Here is a 25,324-nt window from a genome sequence, read left to right as displayed (position 1 = left end):
CAGAGCTTGACTTAAGCCAACTTAACGATAGTAATTGGGCAAAAAAGAAAGAGGCTTCTCTATATATGTTTCTATTTTCTTGTAAAAGAATCATAGCAAAAAGGGGTGGGGAGGTGGGATGGTTGGGCATGTGTGCATTGGCAGGTGTGGCAGTGGCTTGGCCTGCAACTTTACCCATCAAAGACTACTGCCATCTTCTCTGAAGCCAGGTGGTGGGGCTTGGAATATGGATGGTGGTGTATGTGGTGGATGCCACCTTTCCAATTGCGCCAACAAAAACCCCCAGAAAAAACCAAAGAAACCTCCTTTTTGCTTCCTTCTACTGCACCCCCTCTGTTTTCATGATTCATTCCCCCTCTCCTCCCTACTCATCTCTCTCTCTCTCTCTCTCTCCCTATATATAAATAATGAGATATTAAGATAGCATCTCTCACTAGAGCAGGAAAAGCACAGTGGTAGATGCTGAGTGCAACCCACTGAACCAATTGCCATGTTTGCTAGACACTAACACTAGGAGCAGCTGGAACAGTGCTGTCACCTAGGAATAGGGGAGCTCTGAAGCTGTCTCCATAGTAGCCCCCTTAAGGACACCCAGGGACAATATTGGTACAGGGTCATTTTAGGAACAATACCTTTGTGATATTTCGAGAGTAATATCTGTGTCAGAAGTATACAGAATGCAAATCCAAAGTTTGAAAAATATTAGTTTAACTTCAAAAGAATTTTAGGCGATTTTAGGCATCCAATGTATGCACACAGGTTATGCAGAGAAGAAACCAAAAGCAACCCCATGAGCTACACTCACTTGCACTTACACTGATGGTTTTGGATTCCAACTTGCACCATTATTTCACCCATTTTTACTATCATAATTTTACAGCTCTTTTCTCTTCCACTGGGGAGGATTAGAGGAGTAAATTCCCTTCTTTTTCTTTTTTGGTGGTACATTAACCAATTAAAAAAATTATGTACGTACTCAAGGAACCACCGCATCAATTCATGGTGTCGAGTCTCAAATGGAAGGGGGGGGGGGGGGGGGGGGGGGGGGATGGTGAACCCTAGTTGCTGCCAGGGTAAAGCCAAAAAGGAATTATTATTAAGTGGAGCCCCTCCTGTTCCTCTGCTCAAAGGGACAAGAGACTGCCTTAGGGGAGGAGATCAGTTTCATCTTCTGGTATTGAGTTCCTAACCAGATGCTTTTGAGAGTATGGCTGGGCTTTTGGGTGGCCATTGATCATGATGCAGGCAGTGTTGGACCAAAGACAATAGATTTGGGAGCCACAATCTAATTTAACTTTAAAAGTTTAATAAACTAGTAATAAATTATAGTCTCTCACGTTAACACTTTGGTATCTTAACTTTTAAACCATGATTAGTGGACAGGAGAAGGGCATTTAGACCTTGTTCACATCTCAACACAAAGTGGTGACTGCAGCCACTGTCATGACTCATGACTTCCAACACCCTTGTATTGAAACAGAAAAAGGCCAAAAAAGGATAGCTAGCTTCAGCCTTCAGGTGAAAAAAGTAAGACACTAATTGAGAAGGATGAGGAGTTGTTAATAGCATTCCAAGTTGTTAAAAACAAGTAATAGAAGGGAGATGAGAAAAGTAACAGCAGCAAAAAGAGAGATGAGCAGTAAAGAGTACAGTCTTAACGGGGGGCTCTCTCTCTCTCTCTCTCTCTCTCTCTCTCTCTCTCTCTCTCTCTCTCTCTCTCTCTCGTGTACTAATCTTTACCTTTACTTTGTGTTATTTTAAACTTCACAACAGCCCTTTGTTTATGAGTTTCCGTAAAGCTGGCAGAGACAACAGCAACAAAAGGCAGCAGAGGACAGCAGCTTGCTTCAGAGATAGAGATAGAAAAAGGGTGGGGAGAGAGAGAGAGAGAGATTAGCTTCCTGCTGCTCTCTGTCTGCAAACCTGCCTGCTCCACTGCTGCTGCCTCTGCTCTGTCATAATAACAAGAGGAGCAGAGTCTACTGCCCCCAGGTGGCAGCATTACCTGCAACACCTGACACCATTAGCATTAAATTAGTGGCTTTCTACCCAAATGACATGGAAAGGCATGCACCCCATACATCATCATCACACCTTCCACCACCCAACCCCTCTTGTTTCTTTATTCTTTTCCTATTAATAAATTTCTTTCTTCTTTTTCTCTTATAAGTCCAGACTTAGTAATAGTAGCCTCCCCAAGGTCAAGTGATTTATCCATGCAACAACACAGAAGATTCTGCAGGCCTCACTCTGCATCTTGACTGAATGACCCATCCTAAGCATTGAGAAGATAATGGTATCCAACACTATTATTATTATCCTCCTTTTTCTATTACATAGTATTGAATGCAAGCAGGGGGGCCTGCTCCGCTTGGTCTAAAAGCCATACATATGGTGTAGGTATAAGAGGCGAGCTCTCTTTTTCCTCCGCTTCCCATTTCTTTCTTCTACTTGGTGGGTTTTAGGGTTTTGAAAGGTTAGAGATGATGATGAGTGGAAGGAGCAGTAGGTACCCCTTCACCCCATCTCAATGGCAGGAGTTGGAGCACCAGGCCTTGATCTTCAAGTATATGGTCTCAGGGATCCCCATACCATCTGATCTCATCCTCCCCATCAGGAGGAGCTTCTTGCTGGACACCACTATCACCTCTCCTTCACTGGGCTTCCCTCCTCAGCCTTCATGTAAGCTTCCTTTGTTTTTTTTCCCCCTTTTCTTTATCTTTGTTTTTCTTGGTGTTTTCCTTGTAAAAATGTGAGTTTTAAGTCCAAAATGGGATATGGGTCTCTTTCTGGCAGTGGGCTGGGGCTGCTTCCAGATGGGTTTTGGCAGGAAAGCAGAGGACCCAGAGCCAGGGAGGTGCAGGAGAACAGATGGTAAGAAGTGGAGGTGCTCCAAAGAGGCTTATCCAGACTCCAAGTACTGTGAGAAGCACATGCACAGAGGCAAGAACCGTTCAAGAAAGCCTGTGGAAATGTCTTTGGCCACCACCCGCACCCCTCCTCCCACATCCTCCTCCTCTTCCTCCTCTTCCCATACTCCATCCCCTTACCCTCCTTCTCTCTCCATCTCCACTCCTGACCCTTATCACCTCCTCTACCCTTACTCCTCCTCAACCCAAGTGAACTCTTCTCACTTTCATTTGGATACTCCATCTTACTCAGCTAATAAAGACTACAGGTATATACCCACCACCTCTTTATCTCTCTTTAGTTATGTCTATGCCTATCTCTATCTCTACATCCTATCTCTATTTCATGGAATATCAGGTATTGCCATGGAATGAAGGATGTAGATGAGTACACTTTCTTCTCAGAGGCTTCCAGAGCTGACAGGGAGAGCTCATGGCAGTTTAGGCCACTGGGTATGTCTTCCTTGGGGGAGCCAAAACAGGGGCCTGCTCTGCAGCAGAGCCATTACAGCCACTGCACCGCTGATCTTTCCAAGGAGGTGGAAGAGGAGAAGAACCAGCATTGCTTTGTCCTGGGTGCTGACTTCAAGCTGGAAAAGCCTGATAAGATGGAGAGGGAGCAGGAGGCTCAGAAGCCTCTGCGCCATTTCTTTGACGAGTGGCCTCAGAAGAGCAAGGAGTCATGGATGGACTTGGAAGGGGATCATGGCAACCAGTCCTACTCAAAGACCCAACTCTCCATTTCCATCCCAGATTTCCCTCTCACCACTCCTCAGTATCATCATCACAATGGTTTGCTTCTCACGTTCAAAACTTCACACCCAATGGTTTGCTTTCTTCTTTCAACTATTTGTTCTAAACAATCGATTTTTTTTTATTGTGCTGCAGAAGAATAAAGTCATGAGGAGCTTTTTGCTCAACTTTGGGAGTATCTTGTCAGGCTGCTGCTGTTGCTCTGGCTGTAATGGGGTTTCAATGCCCTCCATGTTGGTTGCATATTTGTTTGTTCTTTTAAGTTTTCTCATCCTGAGAGGATCGACTTACTCATCCCTCATTTTGTCCCTAGTTTTGTTCATCGATCAATGCACTGGTGATGTCTTTCTTCATCTCAAATTATCTATTGGTGATTAATTTTTCCTCATCTCTGTGGACCCAAGAGAGATTTAAACAGTAAATTAGCTCCATGTTATCAGAATGTTGCTTGGTTTGTGACATTGAATGATGTCCCGATGGACCAGCTGGTTACATGACTGGTTTGGTTTCAGATTGGGATATGATGGTGGTCTAATTATGGGACCCAACACTTAGAAAATAATAATAATAATAATAAAAGATCTCTGTACTGCTCTCTTCGGTAAACCATTAAACTGGACCTGGCAGATATTGTTCACGGCTGCGCCGTGAAGTTAGCAGCTGTCTCTGGGTCCACGAGTTGCTTCCCCGCTTGCTTTCTATTATATGTTCCCCCACCGAAGAGCTAATGGTTTCTATCAACTTGCAGCATCTACTTGCTTGGCAGCGGAAGCCAGAGTTGAAGCCTTTAATTCTTGTGACGTATTAACACTAGCTCATTAGAGGAGCTGAAGTAGTAGGTAGGTATGTCTGTCTTAAAATCAGGATCGTACATCGGATTTGTCATTTAATTAGGACCCAATTGTTAAATGGGATTGATCTTTATTTATCCCCCCAACTAGCATTTGTTTCTGTGAAGAATCTCGTGAAGCTGACAGTTACTTGGATCATAAAATATCACAGCCAGATGCAAACCTCCATTGTGTAGTTAAAAGTGGCATATTAAAATAACAATAAGCTTCTTGGCTGTTGTTTGATTAGAAAAATTCTCTAACAGTTGAATGAAGGTATCCTATGCAGTACCTCTCTGTTAATACAAACAAAAACAACCTTACTCATTGCTCACTGCTTCATGCATAGAGTTCTTGTCAGCTCCATGACTACGATGAGATCCACAGAGAGAGAGAGAGAGAGAGAGAGAGAGAGAGAGAGAGAGAGAGAGAGAGAGAGAGAGAGAGAGAGAGAGAGAGAGAGAGAGAGAGAGAGAGAGAGAGAGAGAGAGAGAGAGAGAGAGAGAGAGAGAGAGAGATTTGGATGTTTTCTGGCACAGTATGATTTCAATGACTAATTGTAGACATAGTTTTATACGAGGTGAGTAATTTCACTGTCGATTAAAATTTCTGTTCGGGTGTATGTATATTTTACGTTATGTAAAATAGGCTTTAATATATTATTAGTCAGTCCAACCAGGAGCTGTGGGTTTTGATTTGATAGATCTCGTGTGTCATAGATTTGACAGTGAGAACCAAAGGTCAATTAGTTTACATAGAAACTAGCAATTAGTTGGTGGTTTCGAAAAGTCTACTGGATAAGGATTTTGGTGACAAAAGAAAATCTTCCGAGTAACTCGGATGGATCTTCATTGATAAATAGAAACGAAATTATCACATATACCATTTTAGGCATAAACAAGTAAAATTTCTCTTCACAAATCAACCGGTCAAGCTTTGAGTAAAATAACAAACTTTAATCGAGATTATTGGTCAATTAATCAAACATAGTTATTATTATTTTTTCTTTATTATTTAAGAAGCGTAGATAACCGAGTTATAAATTGTATAAAATTAAGTTATTAAAGTTAAAAAAGAATTAAAATAGAACCCAAAAAAAGAAAAGAAAAAAGACTACGTGGGCAAAATGTTATTATTTTGGTTCGGTCAGCAGTCATGGCTCATCTTTCAAGAAGTGGAATGGGATTAGATGGACAGGATGAGCATCTTTCAGAGCTGAACTCATGGGGCCAAGGAACAGTGTTTCTCTTCCTCTATCTCTGAGTCAGATCTGCTGCAGCAGAGTCGTACGTTGTACAGTCCATCCCAGTGAGCGACGGTGTTGGAGAAATTACTCGTCCTAACAAATGCTTGACCCGACCCACGCTTTATTTTGGAATTTTTCATCGAACAACAAGCTCGTTTTATCTTTGGTTAAGTAGTATCAGTTCCAAAGCGAGCAAAAGTGATAGCTAGTGTGTTGTTCCTGAAAGAGAGAAGAAAGAAACCGAAACCTAAAAAGAGAAAGGGAAACAAAGGAAAGGGTAGTTGGTTTACAACAGGGGGATCTGGAGAGGAGAAAAAGGACACCCAGATTGAATGCTCCAAATGGTCTCCGACCCCACCACAAACAACAACAACAAGCCATAGGATGAGCTCACCATGGGGGTCATGGGACCGCCCCTTCACAGATTCCGAGCTTGGATCTTTGAGTTTAGATCTTTGATAAATTATAAGTCTCAAGATTAATTATAGACAATAAAAAGAGACTACATTCTCTTTATGGCCGGCTCTGGCTCAATCTATAGGTACATTAGGCGGCCGCATGGGGCCCATTAAGTTATTTTTATACTATGTATAAGATATATAGTTTAGTTTTTTGGGACCAGCTGTGAGAAAATTTTATATTATTTTATGTAGGTATCTTCTTGACTAGTCTGGAACATTCAATCTTTTTCTTTCTTTTTTTCTTATGTGTTTATGTTTTGTGTAGTATCTTCGTAGCCGTCATTATGGCCGGCTTAAACTAATGAGAGATATCTTTAAGTTTAAAACGTTGCCCAATTATTTTTTAAGAAGAGAAACAACCCAAGAGCTTAGGAAGCATAATTGAAAGCGAAAAGCAGAAAAGTAAAATGCTAAACCAAAGAATAGAGATCAAAGAAATTCACACTGATATCAAGAATTTTCGTGCACTTGTTTGGAAGATTTTTTATTTATTTATGAGTTTTCGTATTTCAAAATTTTATATTATAATATGAGTAGGCGGAATAGAACACTGTCAACCTAAATAATTATACACACATACATAGGTATGCGAAGCAACAAGTTGAACAGACAAGACAGCAAGCATTTGTTGTATAACAAAACTAATCAAGCAGACTAGTCTATATACAAAGAATCCTAGAACATTTCAAATGTCTTTTAAGTGGGACAAGGCTTTCAGCATAGAGGGTAAACCGAAAGGACGAAGCCCCATCCAACAGGCCCATGTATGCCTTGCTCGATGGACTTCCGTTGTCCATTTCCTTCGGAATAGCCAGCAAAGTCCTCGTCTTGTCTGTTCTGGTGTCATAGCAATCCAACCTCTTCGTTGTGCTAAGAAAGATTTCCCCACCATGGATCTCTAAAGGAATATAAGGCTTTGAATCTTCTTTCCTGAAGCTGTACATTCTGACCCAAGTATGGCTGGCTTCGTCCTTCAGCATCCATATGCAAGTGAGGTTGAGCTGCCAGTTTCCTTCCACAAAGAACAATTTATGTCCATCTGTCATCAGATACATGACGGATATGCTGCCAAAGTTCACAGGAGGAGGCCGAATCACGCCAAACTTCTCGCCATGAAGATGAAAGGTCAATATAGCTTGCTCCGAGCACAAGTCCATCTCGCTAATCCAATGCAGGACATTGTTTAACACAACTGGGTATTGTTCATTGACTGGAAACGGGGGGTCCTCAACGGATCTCCACGATTGTGAACCAACCTCAAAAACCTCACAGCCTATACTGTAATCTCGTGTTTTGAAGTCAAACCAGCGATAGAACATTCGGACTACTTTGTACCTTTTGGTTGATGGGTCAAGGCCGAAACCGACTAGGTCGCTGCTCCATTCACAAAGGGGCTGGCTAGGGTTGCCCCTTGGCAAGGTCAGGAGTTCTCCTGTGCTAGGATTGCACAGAAAGATGTTTGTACGTGAGAATGTTAAGACCAGACCATCACAATAAGTAACCAGAAGGTGCACTATTTCATCACCAGGAAGCTCCTTTTCCAACATGAGAGTAGCCACATTCTCAGCTTCACTGTACCTATAGAAGGAGACCGTCTGTGCTGATGGAGACCTTTCGCTGATTGGTATAACAAGTAATTGGCGAGATCTTCGATCTTGGTTTAGATGTGAATTGGCAAAATATGGACTGGAGATCTCATTGAACCATCTCCGGCAGACAGACTTGAACCGCAAAAGAGACTTCACAGGAAGCTTAAGAAGAACATCGAAGATAATATCGTTGGGAATCGTACATCTCGCATCTAACTTTCTTCGTTTTCGACGAATTTCCATCTTTTGTTTTACAGTTCTTACCCAGAAACCATCCAGAATTATGAGATTACCTAATTAATCCAAGAAATTGTCGAACTTTACAATCTAACCACACAAAGCATAGTTACGAGATAAGTATTTATGAGGTGAAGAAATCAGACAAAATCAACAAGCTAAGTGACATAAAACGTCCACTAAAATAACAAGAGAGAGTAGAATCTGACAGACGCAAAATTTCCGTAAGATTACCTAGAGCTCTGCCTGCTCAAGGACGCCCTTTTGGTCGAAGAACTCTCGCGCTCTCTCTGCTATTATTCTGCCGACGCGGGAATACGGGGGATTAGAACACGTTACTCCAGATGGAACAATAATATAAGAAATATACGAGATTTGTCTTAATCCGGCTTAAATTAGGATAAGAATTCGTAGTCAAATAGTGACAGAGTCGTAAGATAACTCGTAAATAAATATAGGAAACAGAGAGATTCAAGATCTCCTCACAACAAGACATCCAAACTCAGAGGTTAACCAAAACCAGCCCAGATCTGAGGGCTTATTACTACTGGAGGTAATAAAGAGAGATATCTTACCAGATCTTGATGATGTCAAGCTTTTCAACCTTCCTCCCGTTGAATTTGTGCCATTGGGGAAAAGATAAAAAATAGACCGGATAAGAAAAGAGGAAGAAAATCCAAAAAAGAAGAAGAAGAGATAGGAGATCGGGGAAATAGAATGCGGAAGGAGGTAGCTTTTCGGGCGCGTAGGCCTGCTTCTGGAAGTAGGCCTGCTTCATAAGCCCTTTAGTGAGCTAATTAATGAATAAGGCACAACAATCTCACCACTACTTTTTTTGGGGGGGTTAATTACGCCAGGCTCCATAAACTTAGTCGCCAATTTTGAAGGCGAAGGCGTATACTTACACACAAATATCAAATATGTAGTTATATTTCTACGCAGATTTAGTCATCAAAGGTTAAAGTTTATTTTTGCAGATAGAAGGCCTCCTAAGGAGTAGTTCATGTTGTTTTACAGAAAGAAGGGCTGTTAATGAGCATACTGAGACCTCTTGTTTCCAGTTCATGGAAAAGAAAAAAAATGTTATATGATTTGATGATGAATCGTAGAAAAGGGTTGACACGATTAGAGTTCATTAGTTCATACTCTTACACAGTCTTCAACTGGAAAGAAACAGGCTACAAGGGTTACAATATTTTATCTTTCGAGCCCATTAGTTTCTTACGGAAGCCATCAGTTGGGCCATGCAGCTTGCATACTGAAGTGCTGTATGTTGAGAAGTATAATGGTCCTCAAGACCATACTCTGCAAAGTTCGCCTCAATGTGAATAAAATGTCCCGGCAACGATTTCCTGGCTACTGTTTCCTGCCATATGTCAAAGAATTCCTCCAGAAGTGGCCTTGATCTTTCTATTGAAGACAAGGGAAGGTATTCCACCTGCAGAATGACAACAATAACAACCTCACATAAGTGTTTTCCAAGCATGCTGACTAATATTGAAAAAGTAAAAGTGGCACTGAACTTTTTATAGTATTAACAACTCAGTAACTAGAGGTGCATGTAAAGTTTCCAAAAGACAACAAAGCGAAAACAATCTTTAGTTCTCTTGAAGTTCGCTAAACTCATGCATATCAATTTGGCTTAGTACATGATATATACTTCCTAAGTTCCTACGAATGTCGTATATCTATACAATATAGTTTTTCCTGTGCTTCTGATGAATTCAGTGGATTCCAAGGAAATCAAATTTCATCATGGCTAAATGCAGTTTCTAAGTTCAAATATTTCTGGTTCGTTTACTGTAATATCATGATTTTAATGGTCTTTCAGACTGAGTACCTTGTGTTGCATGAACTACTTGGCTCTTTCTTATCATGAAAGCTTAACCGGCATAAAGAAACTTGAACTTCAAACTGCTGGAAAGGAAGGTCGCCAAATTCCCACCCAATAGGTTTCTCCACATATCACGGTTACCCTTTTCGTCATGATATAACTATATAAGCCACAAATAATAGTATACATATATCTAATTCCTTGAGGAGATCATATCGAGCAATGCAATAAAAGATACTTTTTATACTTCAAGATGGAAAAATCCCCTACCGAAATTAAGTAATGCAAGAAAAGATACTTTCTATGCTTCAAGATGGAACTACCGAAATTGAAGCACCAGTTAGTAAACCCACATACAACTTCATAATAACTTTGACAGCAAGAAAGAATTATCTTCATAAAACCACCTACATCTTTCTGTTAATAAATTACCCTTCCAGAGGAACCATCTAAGTGACACCAGAACATAATAGTGCACCTCTTAATATTTCAGTGCCGAAGGAAATAAAGGGCTGTCACAGCATGTCCATACATGGGAAGAATAGTTAATACCGTGTCATACTTGCATTTGCACAGTGCCAAATAGCTCTATGTTTGCAAATCTGTCAATTGATGAATGTGCATTTTTATGTTTCAATGAAACAGGGTTGTGGCTTTTTTGTCAAAAAAAAAAAAACTATCTAAGTAGTTGCTACCTTCATTCCAATCAATAAGAACCTTCACAGAAGCTCCTAATCACTATATGTGCAGTTGTTAACAAGCTAGAACCCTCTAAGCTTCTCCAACTCCTTAAATTATTAACTCAGATATCCCACCTGGATATGTCCATAGCAGGAAATTTTTGAGCCATTTTTTTAAAATTAAATGAAATATTGGATATGGTCAAAGGTCAAAAGTAGGGCAAAGAATCCTTTTTAATAAGGGAATAAAAAAAAGAATTCATGGCAAATTGACAAGGCCAGAAAGAAGGAAAAAAAAAAACCACATCACTAAGATCATCATTCAAGCCATCGAAATAAGGGGATGAGTCGACTGGCGAAGAAGCTGCAATAATTGGACGACCCCAATGTTTGGTCTTTTCCATTTAGAAGAACATCAGTTAATAAACAAGGCATCTAAAGAATCAATAATATCCTTCAATGAAGTTGTCTGAATGTTAACTCAAGCTGATAAAAACATAACAAAACTTGACAAGTTAACATTGAAAAGTCAACCCGGAAAAGAATCTCGAATAACATACCTCCATCATGATTCCCCTCAAAGTCTCAGAGAGAGCAGGAATGCACTTCCCCACCCTCAACTTGAAGTCACCTAGTTGGTACTGAAATCCCTGGAAAAGAAAAAGGAAAGAAGTATGTAAGTAAAGTACACGAGATTCCCGAACTAAACATACACCAAATTGTTCAATGAATCAGAGAATCCTCACAATTCCAAGTAACCTCCACCTAGAATCATATAACCATAATATGGAGGAGTTTGTCCACACACACACACACACAAACATAATACGGAGGCAAATAATAGTGCAATTTTGCAGGCTAATATGGTCAACCATTACTCAAAAGGATTTCTATAGAAGAACTTGTCGACTCGAAACTACTTCAGTGTTTATCACTAATTCTGTCCCTCTAATGCTTAATTGGATTTTGTTCGAGTACTTTTTAGAATCTCCTCGATGCAATATAAACTTGGAACTGAAACAGGAAGCAAGTGCCTGAAGAATTTCCAATATCGAAGCGCGGAAATATAAAAGGTGCACGAAGAAAAAAAAAACTCTATTTTGAGATCAAGAATAAAGCCCTAAACCCCAAAAAAAGCACTGAGATTGATGGAACCTCGAAGTTGAGGACAACGCGGCCTTTGTAGGATTGGAGCTTCTCCATGATGGATTGGATAGAGAAGTCGGCCTCGACGACGAGGCGGTGGACGCGGAGGACGAAGAAGTACTTAGAAGGGTGGTCGTGGAGGACGAGGCCGAGCAAATCGCGAGGGATGTCGCTGGAACTCGTCGGTTCTCGAGACATCGCGCGGTAGAACGTCATCGCCGTCTTCCACCGCCCATCCTTGACGCCGTTAAAGCCCTCCACGCATTGGCACAACTCCGTCAAGATCTGGCTGTTGAGGGTTGTCCCCGGATTAGGCTGCCAGTGCATTAGCCTGCAATTCTACACGAATAAGCTTGTATCTATCCATGGCGGGTGATGAATAACCTAGAGAGAGGGAGGGAGAGAGAGAGATGCTAATATTACATTTTGACAGTCATGGCGAAGGACTCTAGAGATGAAGAAGGCAGAAAGCAAGGTCTGCGACTTGGGCTCATATATTAAAGAGTCCAACTTATCGGATTCAATTAGACCCGACAGAGATAAATATATACTCTTCAAACGAACCGGTTAAGTTATCCGGCTTCTTATTCGCGTTCTTCATACGTCCTCGAGTAGCCCACCTTTTCCTTTTTCCCCCTTCCATTGGATCTCCGGCTTCTCGTGTTCCTCTAAACCTCTCTTCCCCCTTCGACGATGGCGGCGGCGGAATCGCCGACTTCCGATCGAAAGGGTAAAGACTACTAAAACCCATCTCTGTTTTCCTTCTCCTTTACTTTCCCTTCCTCTTATCGTTCCACTCGCTTGTGCAGTTGTGGTCCACCTGAGGGCGACCGGAGACGCTCCCATTCTAAAGCAGGCCAAATTCAAGGTACCGATCTCTCATCTCTCTCGACTATTTCTTCAATTATGCATATTCTTCGTCGAATTGGCTCTGAAATGACTCCATATTCGAAGATAGACTAGATTAGCTATTGCAATTGATACTCGTTAATTGAAATAAATTGATGAGGTACAATTCATCCCCTCCATAGGCGTATTATTATGAAGTAGGCATCCAGTCCTACCACTAATAGAACTCTAGGCACTCCTGTGTAAAATTGTCCGTGTAACTGATGAGGATTCTCTCTAGTTAGAAGGGAGAACAAATGTAGTAAGAACGAGATCGTTTCCTTTCCTTTTCCTCTTTTCAATGGTTTGGGGTCGCTTGGGGCAGAGACACCTGTTGAGATCTCACTGAGCAATTTTTTGGGGAATCATGTTCTTTATCTTATGAGTCCTTATCAACTATTCACTAATTGAAGAAGATTATCAATCTTCTTAGATTAGAGAAGCGCCTTTCAAGAGTAAACTAGGAGTTGTATGATAAAATTAGATGGAACGAGATGTGCTTACTCTTTTAGTAGAAATGTAAGTTGAGACTGACTAGATAGTTAGAAGAAAAAGCATTTGTTAAGGAAGAGAGAAATGAAAAAACAATGCAGTTGAAGTTGTGAAACACTAAATAAGGCTTATGTTATAAGAACTTTAGTGGGAACTAGCAGAAACGCTTTATTAGGGGTGGTTGATTAGGTAGCATGTGTACGTGTCTGTCCATAAAAATTATATGGATGTGCTGGTATAGAATTATTTCCCACATTTTTTACGTGGTGAATTCCTCTATGGAGATTGAACTACTTCCCAGAATTATCCAGTAAAAGATGGACAATTGTTCGCTGTTGGGATTGTGGTTTTCCATCATAAAGAATAAGGATGACAAAAGGGATTGTTGATCACTTCTTTTTTCCTGGCAGATTGCTGGAAGTGACAAATTCTCAAAGGTCATTGAATTTCTTCGTCGTCAACTTCATCGGGATACCCTGGTATGTAAACTTTCATTGAAATTGTTAGTTCTTCAGTTCTCTGGATGCTTGATTGCTAATGCCTTACTTTTTCTTGACAGTTTGTGTATATTAATAGTGCTTTCTCACCAAATCCAGATGAACTGGTAATTGATCTTTACAACGTAAGTTCTAGTTATTGTTATGTATATATAATATTTCTCTATGCATTTACACACATTCACATGTAGGCATGCACATGGACATATACACCGGCATTTGGATGCATGCAATTACACACACATTGATATTACAGTTATATGCCGAGGATATGTCTAGGAAATCACTAATTCAGTAATTTGTTGGTTCTGGTAGGAATGATTAAATTGGCAATCGGAAAAGTTGCATATAGAAATTTCAGTATTGAATGCGAATTAGAACATGTCATAATATATTATAATTAGCAATGAAGCATTTATCTAGCTAACAAAATGATGCATGACCAAAAGAGAAAAAGAAAAGAGAACAAACAAATTGATGCACGGGCAATTCATCTCCAACTACTCAATGCTTTACTTGTTGGTATTTTACATGCTCAAAATTATGATGAATGATGTGGATAACCAGCTGTCCGTCTTGAATGACTGATCATGTGCTTTGCTTGCTGGACACGAGCATGGTTGTTCCTTGTGAACGCTAAGCCATCATATGTATGACATTTACCTTGTAATTATTCTTATTTCCAGCTAATTTTCCCTTTTGTGTGAAGTATGCTTGCAATCAGCGGTATACTATCACATATAGTTTATACTTCATACGAACTTGATGGTTAAGACCTAACTTTGTACCAAATACTAGAAAGTCTTGTGTGCAGTTCATTGTCTAAATTGGAGTTAATGATTGGTACAATATCCTTGTGTTTTATCAAGCATGCATAAACCCCTCTCTTCTTGCATGAAGTTGTGCATCTCCATACACTGTGGATTAAATTGCCAGATTATAAATGGTTATGAAATTGCGAGATTGTAACTAGATATCAAATTGCTACATTAGAACTGAACATTGTCCCATTCTAATTTTTTAAATAAAGTATGACTTTAATCAGTAATCAGACAGGATTAATAAACTTCTCTTTTGCAATATCAGAATTTTGGTTTTGATGGGAAGTTGGTTGTTAATTATGCTTCCTCCATGGCATGGGGATGAGAAACGATTTGAAGCTGTATTTTCTGGAACTTGCACAGAAGAAGATTTATTTATACTCCATACTTCCTGATTTGTGTTTGTAAAGTTCTTAAGATTTGCGTTAGCAGAATATGTTGCCACCTTTCAAAAACGGCATGTAAGACCTGTTATCTTTTTATTGTTAACCTTTTAATGAAGGTAGGATGTTGTTCTTTCTTCTTGATGTACTGAGGCTCTTAATAGTAAATATTTCAAATTTATGTTGTTTTTCAGAACGCTTAGGCGGTGTACGGTGATACTAATCTTGTGCTCTAATTGATGAGTATGCATATTTGACAGAACAACTAGTTGAGCTACATTTTCAGTTTTAGAGGGTTTTTAGTTAATGATATTCTGAATCAAAGGTTGAAAGGATCGAATGCCTCTTAATACGCAGGAGGCCTGAGGTTCTAATCCTTGTTTCTAGTAATCTGCTGCACATCATTTCCATGTAAGAATTAAACATTATTAGAACATGATTCAATTTTTCAGAGAAAAGCACATGGATGACGAAAATTCCAATACTTGTATGTATAATAATACTTAATAGGTTTTAATTTTTTTTTTCTTCCGTAGAGTAAATGTCTGGTTTATTTGTTTGTTAATAGTTACTGGATCAGATTTTTAATCAATTTCTCTGGCCAAAAGCAGTTGGGTAGGGTCTATTCTCATGGCACTTCTTATAACCTCTTTCTTTATTCCATGACACATAAATTCGGTCCACGTGAAAAGGAATTGGATATTCAAATATTCAAAAGCTGGCCATGCTGCTACCTTTAAAAAGATCCTCGAAAGATGAAGCTTTTCCACATTATCATCCTTATCTTTACTACTTTTTATGGATCATAGCTAGGGCTCATGATTCATCGTGGTCTCTAATTATTTGTGACTTTGAAATTTAGTTGGGCTTGAACCTTTAATCATAGGATGGTCCTATCAGTCTTGAACATATATACCTTTTGCCCTTCCCAAGCACCCCCACGAGAAGAATGGATGGCGTATATGATAGAAAAAAGAAAATAGAGAACTGTTTAGTCTATACTCACTTAGAAGAAGAAGAAGACATGATGAGAACCACTAGTTAATTTCATCAGTTGATGACTAGTGTAGCTATGGATAGGCATGGGGCATTGCTTAATTTGATTCAATATGCCCAACATAATGTCATATGACTTGAATTGGATTTCAATGAGTTTTCTGGGACAAATTTAATGCATTGTTCAGTTTACAGACTTGTGATTGGACAAACATTAATTGGTCCCAACGACTAGCGAGATTTTGTGCATGAGACGTCTTCTATATGTTCTACATGACATCCAACATGGTGGATATTTCAGTGTGAATTTACCAACTTTATGCATGCCCATGAGTTAATGAGTTAATGAGTTAATGTGTCCCTGGCCTTTTATCAGACCCGGCAGGCTTGAGCCAGGACATTGATAGACATGTTCGATTCCCCTGGGGACCTGGGGTTAATATTTGGTAAAGTTGTCTAGCTAGCCGACTGGTTGTTTTATTGCACGGTGAAGTAATATATTAGCCTACTTATTCATTACACATTAAGGCAGTGACATGTCTCATCGTACAGTCCATGCCATTTTGGAACCATTCTAGTTACAAATTAAGATCGTCCACATTATTCCCCTACCTCTCTCCTCTGAGATCCAAGTAATTACCAAAGCTACAATGTATCGGATCAGTTATCCAATCAACAAACGCCTGTCCACAATCTTCTTCTCTTGTTGCAAAGAAGTTGCATGGTGATTGTCCCCCAGACAGCCCAACATCCAAAGAATCCAATGCCGAGGTTCCACCGGAATCCAAAGGCATCAGTACATCCCACCAGCTGTCTTGAGCAACAGCAGCAGCAGCAGCCATGCTCGACAACTCTCCTACTGCGGCAGTTTCAGCAGCTCCCTTGTAATCAGCTACTTTCTTGGTACATCGAACGGCCTTCGCACGGATCAAGAGAGCTCGCTCGCCGCCGGTTGATGCCTCCCGTTCTTTTGCTCTCTGTCGATCCTGGACCTTCTTCCTTAAGCACGTGTTCCAGTAGTTCTTGATTTCGTTGTCTGTTCGCCCTGGCAGCCTCCCTGCAATCAGAGACCACCTGCAAGGGAATTCTCTAACGATCAACTTCTTCTAGTTCATCATAATTTTGAAAAAAAGTAATAATAATAATAATGTTAGAACAAGCGAAACTTACTTGTTTCCTAAGAGGTTGTGAAGCCTTATGATGAGGTCTTCTTCGTCCCCAGTAATGTTGCCTCTCTTGATGTCTGGCCTCAGGTAGTTCAGCCATCGAAGACGACAACTTTTTCCGCATCGCTTAAGACCTTTAAAAACCCATCACACCACATGAACGAAATGAATGAATGAAATAAATGAATAAGAAATTATTTTAAACTTTATCCATAAGGGGGATTAGTTGTACCTGCTCTTTTGGGGAGGCTTCCCCATCTCCCTTCACCATGGGCCATGATGTAGGCTTTGAGAATTCTATCCTCCTCTGCAGTCCAAGCTCCCCTCTTGAGTTCTTCTCTTAAGCAACAGGGTTCCCTACCCATGATACGGAAGTGAACGTATATGCCTCCTACTTCCTACTTTGCCTTAGTCTTTAGAGGTCTCTCTTATAAGACTCTTGAACTACTACCGAGGGATTAAGCTAGCTATATGCTAACATTCTCGTACAAATTGTGTGAGGAATCCAAGTCTAAAGATGCCTAAACCAAATAGACCTCTTCATTAGCGATACTATATATAAAGGCTATGGCTGAAACTTTGATGGCCATATAATTTTGCTTAGATTCTAGTTGCCTAACACTTAGACTCACAGCCTTGCAAATCGAAAAGTGGAGCAAGTGATCGAGAAATCCATTGTAGCCGGCCCCATCATGGTTAATTAATTTAGTGGAAAGAAGCTTTAAGTCCATCACTACCATCGTCTGATCACTTTCTTCATCTACCTTTCTCGTTTAGTCTCTCAGCAGCCTCCTCACTGTTGCTCAAAGTTGTTCTCTTTTCAAGTCTCCGAGTAATTTGAGACTCCTCGTGAATTAAATGAGGAGGGCTGAGAACAGCAAGTAATTTATGGCCGATGCATGAACATAATCATTGTGCTGAGGTTTTTCGACAGTATAAACAACAACTATACCACTTAGATTTGGTTTGAAAATTTCCCTCATCATCATCAACGATTTTAATTCTTCTGATGAAAATTAAATGCTAGTGAAGAAAGGATGAGGAAACTAGGACAAGCCACTTATGCTTCTAAATGATGAGTCCATACTCTCTCAAGTGCACGAATAGGTCTAGTTCACTTTATTTTAAATACAAATTTAAGTGAATTTTGCTACGCAAAATCATTAAACCAAATGACTACTACTACTTTTTTCTTTTTTCTTTTTTCTTTTTCTTTTTCGGTCAATCATTTATTGTGTCTGGACTCATATATAAATTGTTTTTCTAAATAAATTTAGTTCACGTAAGTCGATTTTTTTTTTTTGGTTCAGCAATATATTATATAGAAGTTATCATCCTTAGCGATTTTAATCTCATTCCTTCTGTAACAAATCGATTTTCACATAAGTCACTTTCGGTTCAGAACTCACTTGGATCATTATTTAAATTTTGAAATAGACTATGAACTAAAAAAGTTGTATACTAAGTGGGGGACTAAGAACAGTCAAAAACTCTCTTCTTTCTAGTTTTAACTTTTACCAGCCCATCTGATTTGGCTGCCCTATCATCAAGGCTGTGGGGAAAATCCTACACCTTGGGCTGCAGAGGATCTGGCAAAGGCACGGTTAATGTGAACTTGTGAAGTGTTTGCATGTGAAGTGCTTCATCTCAAACAAAGTCAATTTGGCATTTTTCTCCAGCTATGTAGACATAATTCATTAGGATATGAAGTGCCAATTGATAATTAGAGAATTTTTAATATCTTCAAGACTGTTCCTTTCATATTATTCACAGATAAAATTTATTGTAATCAATCCCTTTTTGTCTTATAGACACCTATTTACTAATTTAAATTCATAATTAACATCACATGACATGCAAGGCTTGTCCTCAAGTGAGTGTGTAGAAAGTAGTGGGTTCTATCAAATCAAAATGTTAGGTAGGGATCGATCGCCAATAGTTTAGGGAATGAATGAAAATTTAATCATAACCATATAATTTCTTCTGCCCTCCAAGAACAAGAACGTAGGCAAAGAGATCTTTTGTCCTCCACTTTCCTCAACATTTCCTATCAGCGAACGTCAATTATTGTGATAAGTTTCACAGAAAAATATTCTCCTAGTCCACAATTATACAAAAACAATGCTCTAAATTGACTAACGAGATACGAATATATTTTAAGGTTGATTAGTTGTTCATCTTTGATTCTATGTTGGTGTCGGCCATCTATATTATGAACGCCTTCTGGGTCTTGATAGGACTGGAATGGAGTGCAATGATTCAATACATATATGGATAAATTATTAAAGTAAGATGATATTATTTGACCTATCGGTGAAGAAAAGATAAAAGAAGAAGAGAAAATTAAGAAGCTAATTTATTCAAAGTGAAGGGGTTACCAACACTTCTGGTCAATCATTGAACTCAGAGAGATGGAGACTAGGATGAAATATTATATCATTTGTCTGCAACGAGCCGAGTGCATGCATGCATGCATGCAAGCATTTTTACCAATCCAACTACATGACTAAAATTTAAAAAAAAAAAAAAGAAGAAGTTAGGCCAGTTTGGCTTGATTAAAGCCAGTAGTCTACTTGTCAGATGAAAAAAGAAATACGAAACAAAACAAAATGCTCTTTTGTTATAACGTCACGTTAATTAATTAAAAAAAATATAAAGAACGATTCATAAGAATCCAAAGGACAACTCATAAACGATCAATAATAAACGAGAAATCTGGAGTAGTATTCATTAAAAAATAGGTTCTCGTAACTAATAAGAGCAGCCGTAGGTCCATCCATTTGTCTCTTACACTGACTCTAGCTCCAACTCCGTATGAAAATTCCAAGTACTTCAAACTTTAATCACTTTATCAGTGAAGGACTGGCATTGGCAAACAAAAACTTTTGCCCGTGTATAGCGGTAATGCCCTCAAATCCCTCTTATGATCCATTCTTATCAATAAGGACGATACGTAGCAATCGCTTTGCCCACGCCATTAGGATTTTGGGGAAGAAAAGAGAGAAAGAAGCAAAAGTTGGGAAGTCGTTAACTGATGCCATCTGGATCATCTGGGTTGGGTTGAAGAGAGAAAAAATTACAATTAACAAACTATGTTTTTGACTGGATTACAATATCTATCTATCTATTATTTTCTCATGATTGTTTATCAAATAGAGTCCACTATAAAATAGTAAGTCTTACTCTACGAATTCAAAATGACCTCTCATTAATCTCAAAAGTCGTAGTAGGAAAAAAGAGTGTTTTTAAAGTTAACTTAACAAAAGGAGCTCAAATAGTAAATAATTTGTAGTTTTTGTCTATGATCTGGAAATGGCAGCAAGCAGAGGGGGATTTTCTTTTATTTTTATTTTTTTAATTTTTGCTAGGACCTAGCTATGGAATTGTGCTATTCACTACTGCTAGTCTTTATAGAAGAAAGTCGGTAAACTAATTATATTACTAATATTCAATTAAATAAAAATAAAGAGAGAAAAATAAGACAAGAATCGTACGAACAAAACTCACATTATTATAAATCAAACAATAATAATAAAGAAGTATAAATAAATAAAATAGAACGTATGCTATTGAGGTTAAAGAAAAAGGTATTTTATAAATCATGTCCTATATTTTATTTATTTTATAATTTAGACTTGAAGATTTTGTAATGCCATCATTTTTTTTTATAATTCTTATTTAACATCCTAACGCTATTTTAACTAACCAATATCGATTAAATTACTAAAACACTCTTGTCGCTATTTTTCTCCTCTCTATTCTATTTCATATATTATAACGAAATATTATTTTGCTGGCACCGTTTAAATTAACAAAGAAAAGAAAAGTAGAGATTAGATTATAAAAAAGTGAAATTTATAATATAAATTATAAAATAAATAAAATATAGAGTGTAATTTGTTTTAAAAAAAATTTAAAAAAAAAAAAAAACCATCCATTTGGGCGACCGCTTGTAGCACTACATGGTATGCAGTCCCCCACAAGAGACGTGGGAGCTTCTTGCACCGTCGGTGAACCATCAATGAGACAGAAGAAGCAACCAGTTAAGTGGGAAGACGAAAAGGGGCATTGAGAGACAGCTGTGTACTACTACTACGTGGCGGCTAACAATGAGGTGCATGGCCCCACGCTATGTAAAAGGACTTGATGGAATTAAATTTAACCACATTTTAGTTTATTAATATCTTTTATGGACCATGAAACTAACCTGAGACTAACAGTAGACCAGATACAGGTCAATATGTATGTTGAATACTTGAGTTAAATCCCTTTTTCTCCCCCCCAAACCCAAAAAAAGAAGATTTAATGTTTCGCTATAATTTAATCAAGAAATAACTTTAAGACTATTGAACTGCAATAAAATTTATTTTATTTTATTTTTATTTTATAATTTGTTTCTTTAGCATAAGACAAGGGAATTTAATTGAGCTTGTTTGCATGATTGCATGATTGTATCTCTTGTGGATTCGGTGTCACTGTACGTGATCTGGATGTCATAACAACTTGAATATTGTTTCTCTGGTCCACTACAACCTCCAATGCTGGAACACCATCCCCCCGTGATCTTACATTTGCCGGCACTTTTATTTTATCACTCTACACGGTTTAAGCATCAAATTGAAGATATGTCATGCATACTGGTCCTAGCAATGCTCGGGTGCTCGAATGATTGGAAGCCATCCAAATACATCCACACATTTTTATTTATTTAATTATTTAAAAAAAGAAGAAGAAGAAGAAGAAATTTTAAGTCCAAGATATTTTTGCCTAGAATTGGTAATACCCAAGAGGGTCGAAGATACTTTTCTGAAGATTATGACAGAGCTCCTCAAGATCTCTTACTTATTAAAACCCTAAGAGCCATCAAAGACTATAAAAGGGAAAAAATTATCTTTGTCCAAGATCTACGTTTATCACCGGAGCTATAAACTCGAACATGTAGGAAGTTTGACATCCATCTTTTTTATGTCAACGTCTCCCCGAGGGAATATTGAGATGTGGAAGCTTTAATATCATAAATTTTAGTGGAGTTGACAAACTGTTGCATAGTGAGCGGTAAGAAAAACTTTAACCATTAGCTGAGGAATGAAACAACTTCAATTATTAGCTGAGAGCATCGAGCAGTGTAATGGGTCGTGACCTACAGGTACATCTTGTATTACAATAGATTTAATCTGTACAAATAATTTTGACTGTTTTTTTTTAATCCAAATTATTATTTATCTTCTGTTGTAGATTTACTTAGAAAAGTTATATCATTCATCACTAAAATAAAATTCTGAGAGCTTCTACTTCCATTTAATTACTCTGTACGCTTACCACTTTCGCTGATCAAGCTACAGTATGCGAAGCTGCTTTGTTCTCTCTCGAACGACACTTCACCATCATCTTATCTGTTGTAACTTCCTTTTATTCCCTACCAAATGAAACATTTTGGATCACTCATGCACTTATACCTTAAAAAAAAAATTCTATAATTGACCCGGAATCATGGTTCTAATAATAGTTAAGAAACGACGGGCTTCTGTGTACTTGCAAACGGTAAATAATTATGGATAACGAGGGGTTATAAGTTACACTCTATATAAAATAATTATGCACTTTAATATAATGTAAAGAGGCGTTGTGGGGTTATACAGAATTATAAATCCGCACTGTATATAAATAATCGTGTAAATAAAGAAGAGAAGATGAAAGAGAAAATTTAAATAGTAGCTGAGATGACCGGTATTAACAGAAGAGATAGTGAAGAGAGAATTTTAACTATAGTTGAGGGGGTTAAACTAGTAATTATATGTTATTATTAAATTATTTTTAAAAAACTTATGTAAAATGAGACGAGAGAGGATGATAAATTACAGTAACGGAATAAAGTAAGTTACTGTGTAGTTAGTTCACCAAAATAAATTTATTCATAGTTCACGAGTGAACATGAGCTAAGTGTGTGTTTGATTTAGGATTTAATAAGGGATATAAATCATTCTTAGATTTATCCAAAGAGATCCAAGATTATATGTGAAATAACTAAAAAAATTATATTATTATTCTCTACAAAATTCCCACCGGGATGCTATATCTATTCTTTTTGGGGGATATGGGGGAATGGTCTAGGGATACGGCAAATGGTTCGAATTCCTAAATCTCAATCCCATATATTAATTTTATATCAAACATAAATTTATGTGGATAACTAATCTAATCACATTCTTAATTTCCGAGACAAACAGGCTGTAAATATTTTGCTACAGATTTGAAGTCTATTTTCTTATTTAATTACTTTGCAGCTTATACTCTTCTGACAATTCAAGCTTGGGTCATGAAGAGCTTTGCGGAGCTGCTTCGTTCTTTCTTGAAATGACACTTCACCGTCATCTTGCACGTCGAAATTTCTTTTATGTTTCCTGTCCAATGAAATATTTCTGGATCAACATTTAACCTGCCTTTGAATGTGTGATGATTCCCCTTCTAATTTTGTCATCATCGAAATGGTACTGTAGCTTTTTGTCCAGAGAAAAAATAAAAAACAATTTGTCTGTAGTCATCGATGTTCCTTCTGGAAATTGATATTTGAAGTAGAAATTTTTGGTGGCCCACTGACCACTGCAACGTACCAGCCTTGTTTGTTAGTGAGAGAGGTAGGTCGAGTTCCAAGTTCTTGAAATTTATAATGCATTTATAAAGGTAGCAATCTGCATGAAGGAGACAATGTGTCGTCTTTCTGTGAACCAATAATGGCGACAATGCAGTGGATCATATTCAAGCCAACCTCTTATTCTATCACCAGCAGTAAAATATATTTAAGATGAACTGTACTTAGATTCCTAGAATATTATTTATCTTTTCGGTGTTGAAGAAAAACGTTAAAATAATCATCTTATCAGTGTATAATTTTTCTCTTGTGGTAGTAATATAAAAATGGGTAATAGTTGAAAGAATCTCAGTACAATTTTCTCTTCCGTGGACTTTAATAACTTGAATGGATTTCTCCTTCCTTACGCCTTTTAAGACGCCATAAATGGATAAAGTGGCAGCCAAAGAGTTGAGAGAGAGTGAGAGAGAGATGAGAGAAGATTAATTTGTGTCACACTTAGATAGATACATTAACAAAATTAATAGAGAATAGTTATAGCAAGGCCTCCATGCAATTTAATTAATTAAACCGTGCCACTCCACAACCCTATACTTCCAGATTCATTCTGGAACAAAGACTCTAGACTCACATAGTCATGATCAAGTACAGATAAGCTATCGGTGCCCCAACTCTTAATATCCTGGCCACAATCCTTGAACCATCTCAAGAGCTCGTACTCTAACGGGTCGTGCAATAAGAGTATATCGTCGTCCGAACTCGATAACAAATTTAGCGGATCACGATCCGGAGAAGCCATCCGGGGAGCATCCGAATCCAACCCAAAGAACCCATCACTGGGAGGACTTTGCGTCTCCAATTGGTTCCCATCAGGAAAACCACCAACCTGGGTCTCCACTTTCTTCTTCAGCACTGTGTTCCAGTAGTTCTTGATTTCGTTATCTGTTCGACCTGGGAGCCTCCCAGCTATCAAAGACCACCTGGTATTATAAGATGTCAAAGAAGATAAGAAAGAAGCTTAGACCAGCTAGCTTAGCAAATTAAGAAGAGTATTTATAGCTAATAAAATATACCTATTCCCCAAGAGCTTATGGAGCCGAAGTATGAGATCCTCCTCCTCATGGGATATGTTTCCTCTCTTAATATCCGGCCTCAGATAATTCAGCCAGCGAAGACGGCAGCTTCTCCCGGATCGATTCAAGCCTAAACCAAACCAAAAGAGGGGGGGGGGAGTTTAAAAAAAAAATCGATTAAAAACTAACTAAATTAACATGACTTATAATTAAGTAATGCAATTAAGTTACCTGCACTTCTGGGGACTTTTCCCCATCGACCTTCGCCATGAGCTTTAACGTAGTCTGTGAGGATCTTGTCCTCCAATGCACTCCAAGAGCGCTTGTTCAAGCTTTCCTTTGAGCAGCCCAGCCTTCGTCGACCCATGCTTGCTTTCAAGGATTTGGAGAGAGCCATAAATAAATACAATAAGTGAATAAGTGGCTCAGGCTTTATACTATCTACCTATGTATATATATGTACTATACAATATAGCTATCTAAGTAAGTAGCTTGCTTCTTGAATGGCAGTACCATAGGGGGCTGTGATGGATCACATGCATGGAGACGGAGAGAGGAAGCAATAATTTAAAAGGTACTAAGGGGCCACCAAAGTCACAGTTATTTTGATGAATGAAATATTGGCAGCGTTTGGCAAATGATGGGGATCTGGCGGCCGTGACAAGACGAGTCCAATATTGTGGTTAGTCATACACACATGTACAAAAATGATGCACCTCCCACTGTTGAATATT

The 25,324-nt window shown here is 38.5% G+C and overlaps 6 protein-coding genes across 9 annotated transcripts; 2 read left to right on the top strand and 4 right to left on the bottom strand.

Annotated features, from left to right (window-relative positions):
• Positions 1-1,913: 1,913 nt before the first annotated feature.
• On the top strand, positions 1,914-4,067 carry LOC140778866 (growth-regulating factor 1-like). The gene is made up of 5 exons (XM_073123759.1): positions 1,914-2,296; positions 2,401-2,682; positions 2,797-3,178; positions 3,268-3,701; positions 3,798-4,067. The coding sequence occupies exons 2-5, from the start codon at positions 2,484-2,486 to the stop codon at positions 3,803-3,805; spliced, it is 1,023 nt and encodes a 340-aa protein (XP_072979860.1). The 5' UTR covers positions 1,914-2,296; positions 2,401-2,483; the 3' UTR covers positions 3,806-4,067.
• Positions 4,068-6,800: 2,733 nt separating this feature from the next.
• LOC140777754 (F-box protein At5g10340-like) lies at positions 6,801-8,811 on the bottom strand. 3 transcript variants are annotated; one of them, XM_073122091.1, is made up of 3 exons: positions 8,601-8,811; positions 8,260-8,326; positions 6,801-8,115 (listed from the first exon to the last, which is right to left on the bottom strand). In XM_073122091.1, exon 3 carries the CDS (start codon positions 8,029-8,031, stop codon positions 6,859-6,861), a length of 1,173 nt encoding a protein of 390 aa, XP_072978192.1. In that variant the 5' UTR covers positions 8,032-8,115; positions 8,260-8,326; positions 8,601-8,811; the 3' UTR covers positions 6,801-6,858. The 3 variants fall into 3 exon arrangements, with proteins under 3 accessions (XP_072978192.1, XP_072978191.1, XP_072978190.1); XM_073122090.1 differs by having other exon boundaries at positions 6,801-8,081; positions 8,601-8,810; XM_073122089.1 differs by having other exon boundaries at positions 6,801-8,326; positions 8,601-8,810.
• A 281-nt stretch (positions 8,812-9,092) lies between these two features.
• LOC140777755 (mediator of RNA polymerase II transcription subunit 20a-like) lies at positions 9,093-12,216 on the bottom strand. The gene is made up of 4 exons (XM_073122092.1): positions 12,109-12,216; positions 11,695-12,024; positions 11,100-11,189; positions 9,093-9,463 (listed from the first exon to the last, which is right to left on the bottom strand). The coding sequence occupies exons 2-4, from the start codon at positions 12,010-12,012 to the stop codon at positions 9,239-9,241; spliced, it is 633 nt and encodes a 210-aa protein (XP_072978193.1). The 5' UTR covers positions 12,013-12,024; positions 12,109-12,216; the 3' UTR covers positions 9,093-9,238.
• A 29-nt stretch (positions 12,217-12,245) lies between these two features.
• Positions 12,246-14,905, top strand: LOC140777756 (ubiquitin-like protein ATG12). Of its 2 annotated transcripts, none has more exons than XM_073122094.1 (5): positions 12,246-12,415; positions 12,495-12,553; positions 13,476-13,544; positions 13,625-13,669; positions 14,649-14,905. In XM_073122094.1, the coding sequence occupies exons 1-5, from the start codon at positions 12,379-12,381 to the stop codon at positions 14,706-14,708; spliced, it is 270 nt and encodes an 89-aa protein (XP_072978195.1). In that variant the 5' UTR covers positions 12,246-12,378; the 3' UTR covers positions 14,709-14,905. The 2 variants fall into 2 exon arrangements, with proteins under 2 accessions (XP_072978195.1, XP_072978194.1); XM_073122093.1 differs by having other exon boundaries at positions 12,252-12,415; positions 13,625-13,687.
• Positions 14,906-16,234: 1,329 nt separating this feature from the next.
• Positions 16,235-17,546, bottom strand: LOC140778600 (transcription factor MYB1-like). Its single transcript, XM_073123397.1, has 3 exons — positions 17,161-17,546; positions 16,933-17,062; positions 16,235-16,836 (listed from the first exon to the last, which is right to left on the bottom strand). Exons 1-3 carry the CDS (start codon positions 17,291-17,293, stop codon positions 16,371-16,373), a joined length of 729 nt encoding a protein of 242 aa, XP_072979498.1. The 5' UTR covers positions 17,294-17,546; the 3' UTR covers positions 16,235-16,370.
• A 6,443-nt stretch (positions 17,547-23,989) lies between these two features.
• Positions 23,990-25,119, bottom strand: LOC140778579 (transcription factor MYB1-like). The gene is made up of 3 exons (XM_073123371.1): positions 24,822-25,119; positions 24,591-24,720; positions 23,990-24,497 (listed from the first exon to the last, which is right to left on the bottom strand). The coding sequence occupies exons 1-3, from the start codon at positions 24,985-24,987 to the stop codon at positions 24,083-24,085; spliced, it is 711 nt and encodes a 236-aa protein (XP_072979472.1). The 5' UTR covers positions 24,988-25,119; the 3' UTR covers positions 23,990-24,082.
• Between the last annotated feature and the right edge of the window lie 205 nt (positions 25,120-25,324).

This window comes from Typha angustifolia, chromosome 15, assembly GCF_048772165.1.
Source record: "Typha angustifolia cultivar Huaian chromosome 15, ASM4877216v1, whole genome shotgun sequence".
Classification (NCBI taxonomy): Eukaryota; Viridiplantae; Streptophyta; class Magnoliopsida; order Poales; family Typhaceae; genus Typha; species Typha angustifolia.
This window is presented reverse-complemented; position numbering and strand designations above follow the sequence as displayed.

Excerpts from the sequence above, each read along its gene's own strand:
- LOC140778866 (XM_073123759.1), top strand. The coding sequence starts at position 2,484 with ATGATGATGAGTGGAAGGAGCAGTAGGTACCCCTTCACCCCATCTCAA. Across the intron at positions 2,683-2,796 it reads CTTCCCTCCTCAGCCTTCAT|TGGGCTGGGGCTGCTTCCAG; the intron begins GTAAGCTTCCTT and ends TCTTTCTGGCAG. Across the intron at positions 3,179-3,267 it reads TCAGCTAATAAAGACTACAG|GTATTGCCATGGAATGAAGG; the intron begins GTATATACCCAC and ends ATGGAATATCAG.
- LOC140777754 (XM_073122091.1), bottom strand. The coding sequence starts at position 8,031 with ATGGAAATTCGTCGAAAACGAAGAAAGTTAGATGCGAGATGTACGATT.
- LOC140777755 (XM_073122092.1), bottom strand. The coding sequence starts at position 12,012 with ATGCACTGGCAGCCTAATCCGGGGACAACCCTCAACAGCCAGATCTTG. Across the intron at positions 11,190-11,694 it reads GCGTTGTCCTCAACTTCGAG|GGATTTCAGTACCAACTAGG; the intron begins GTTCCATCAATC and ends TTTCTTTTCCAG. Across the intron at positions 9,464-11,099 it reads TGAGGGGAATCATGATGGAG|GTGGAATACCTTCCCTTGTC; the intron begins GTATGTTATTCG and ends GTCATTCTGCAG.
- LOC140777756 (XM_073122093.1), top strand. The coding sequence starts at position 12,379 with ATGGCGGCGGCGGAATCGCCGACTTCCGATCGAAAGG. Across the intron at positions 12,554-13,475 it reads TAAAGCAGGCCAAATTCAAG|ATTGCTGGAAGTGACAAATT; the intron begins GTACCGATCTCT and ends TTTTCCTGGCAG. Across the intron at positions 13,545-13,624 it reads AACTTCATCGGGATACCCTG|TTTGTGTATATTAATAGTGC; the intron begins GTATGTAAACTT and ends TTTTCTTGACAG.
- LOC140778600 (XM_073123397.1), bottom strand. The coding sequence starts at position 17,293 with ATGGGTAGGGAACCCTGTTGCTTAAGAGAAGAACTCAAGAGGGGAGCT. Across the intron at positions 17,063-17,160 it reads AAGCCTCCCCAAAAGAGCAG|GTCTTAAGCGATGCGGAAAA; the intron begins GTACAACTAATC and ends GGGTTTTTAAAG. Across the intron at positions 16,837-16,932 it reads CACAACCTCTTAGGAAACAA|GTGGTCTCTGATTGCAGGGA; the intron begins GTAAGTTTCGCT and ends ATTCCCTTGCAG.
- LOC140778579 (XM_073123371.1), bottom strand. The coding sequence starts at position 24,987 with ATGGCTCTCTCCAAATCCTTGAAAGCAAGCATGGGTCGACGAAGGCTG. Across the intron at positions 24,721-24,821 it reads AAAAGTCCCCAGAAGTGCAG|GCTTGAATCGATCCGGGAGA; the intron begins GTAACTTAATTG and ends GGTTTGGTTTAG. Across the intron at positions 24,498-24,590 it reads CATAAGCTCTTGGGGAATAG|GTGGTCTTTGATAGCTGGGA; the intron begins GTATATTTTATT and ends TTATAATACCAG.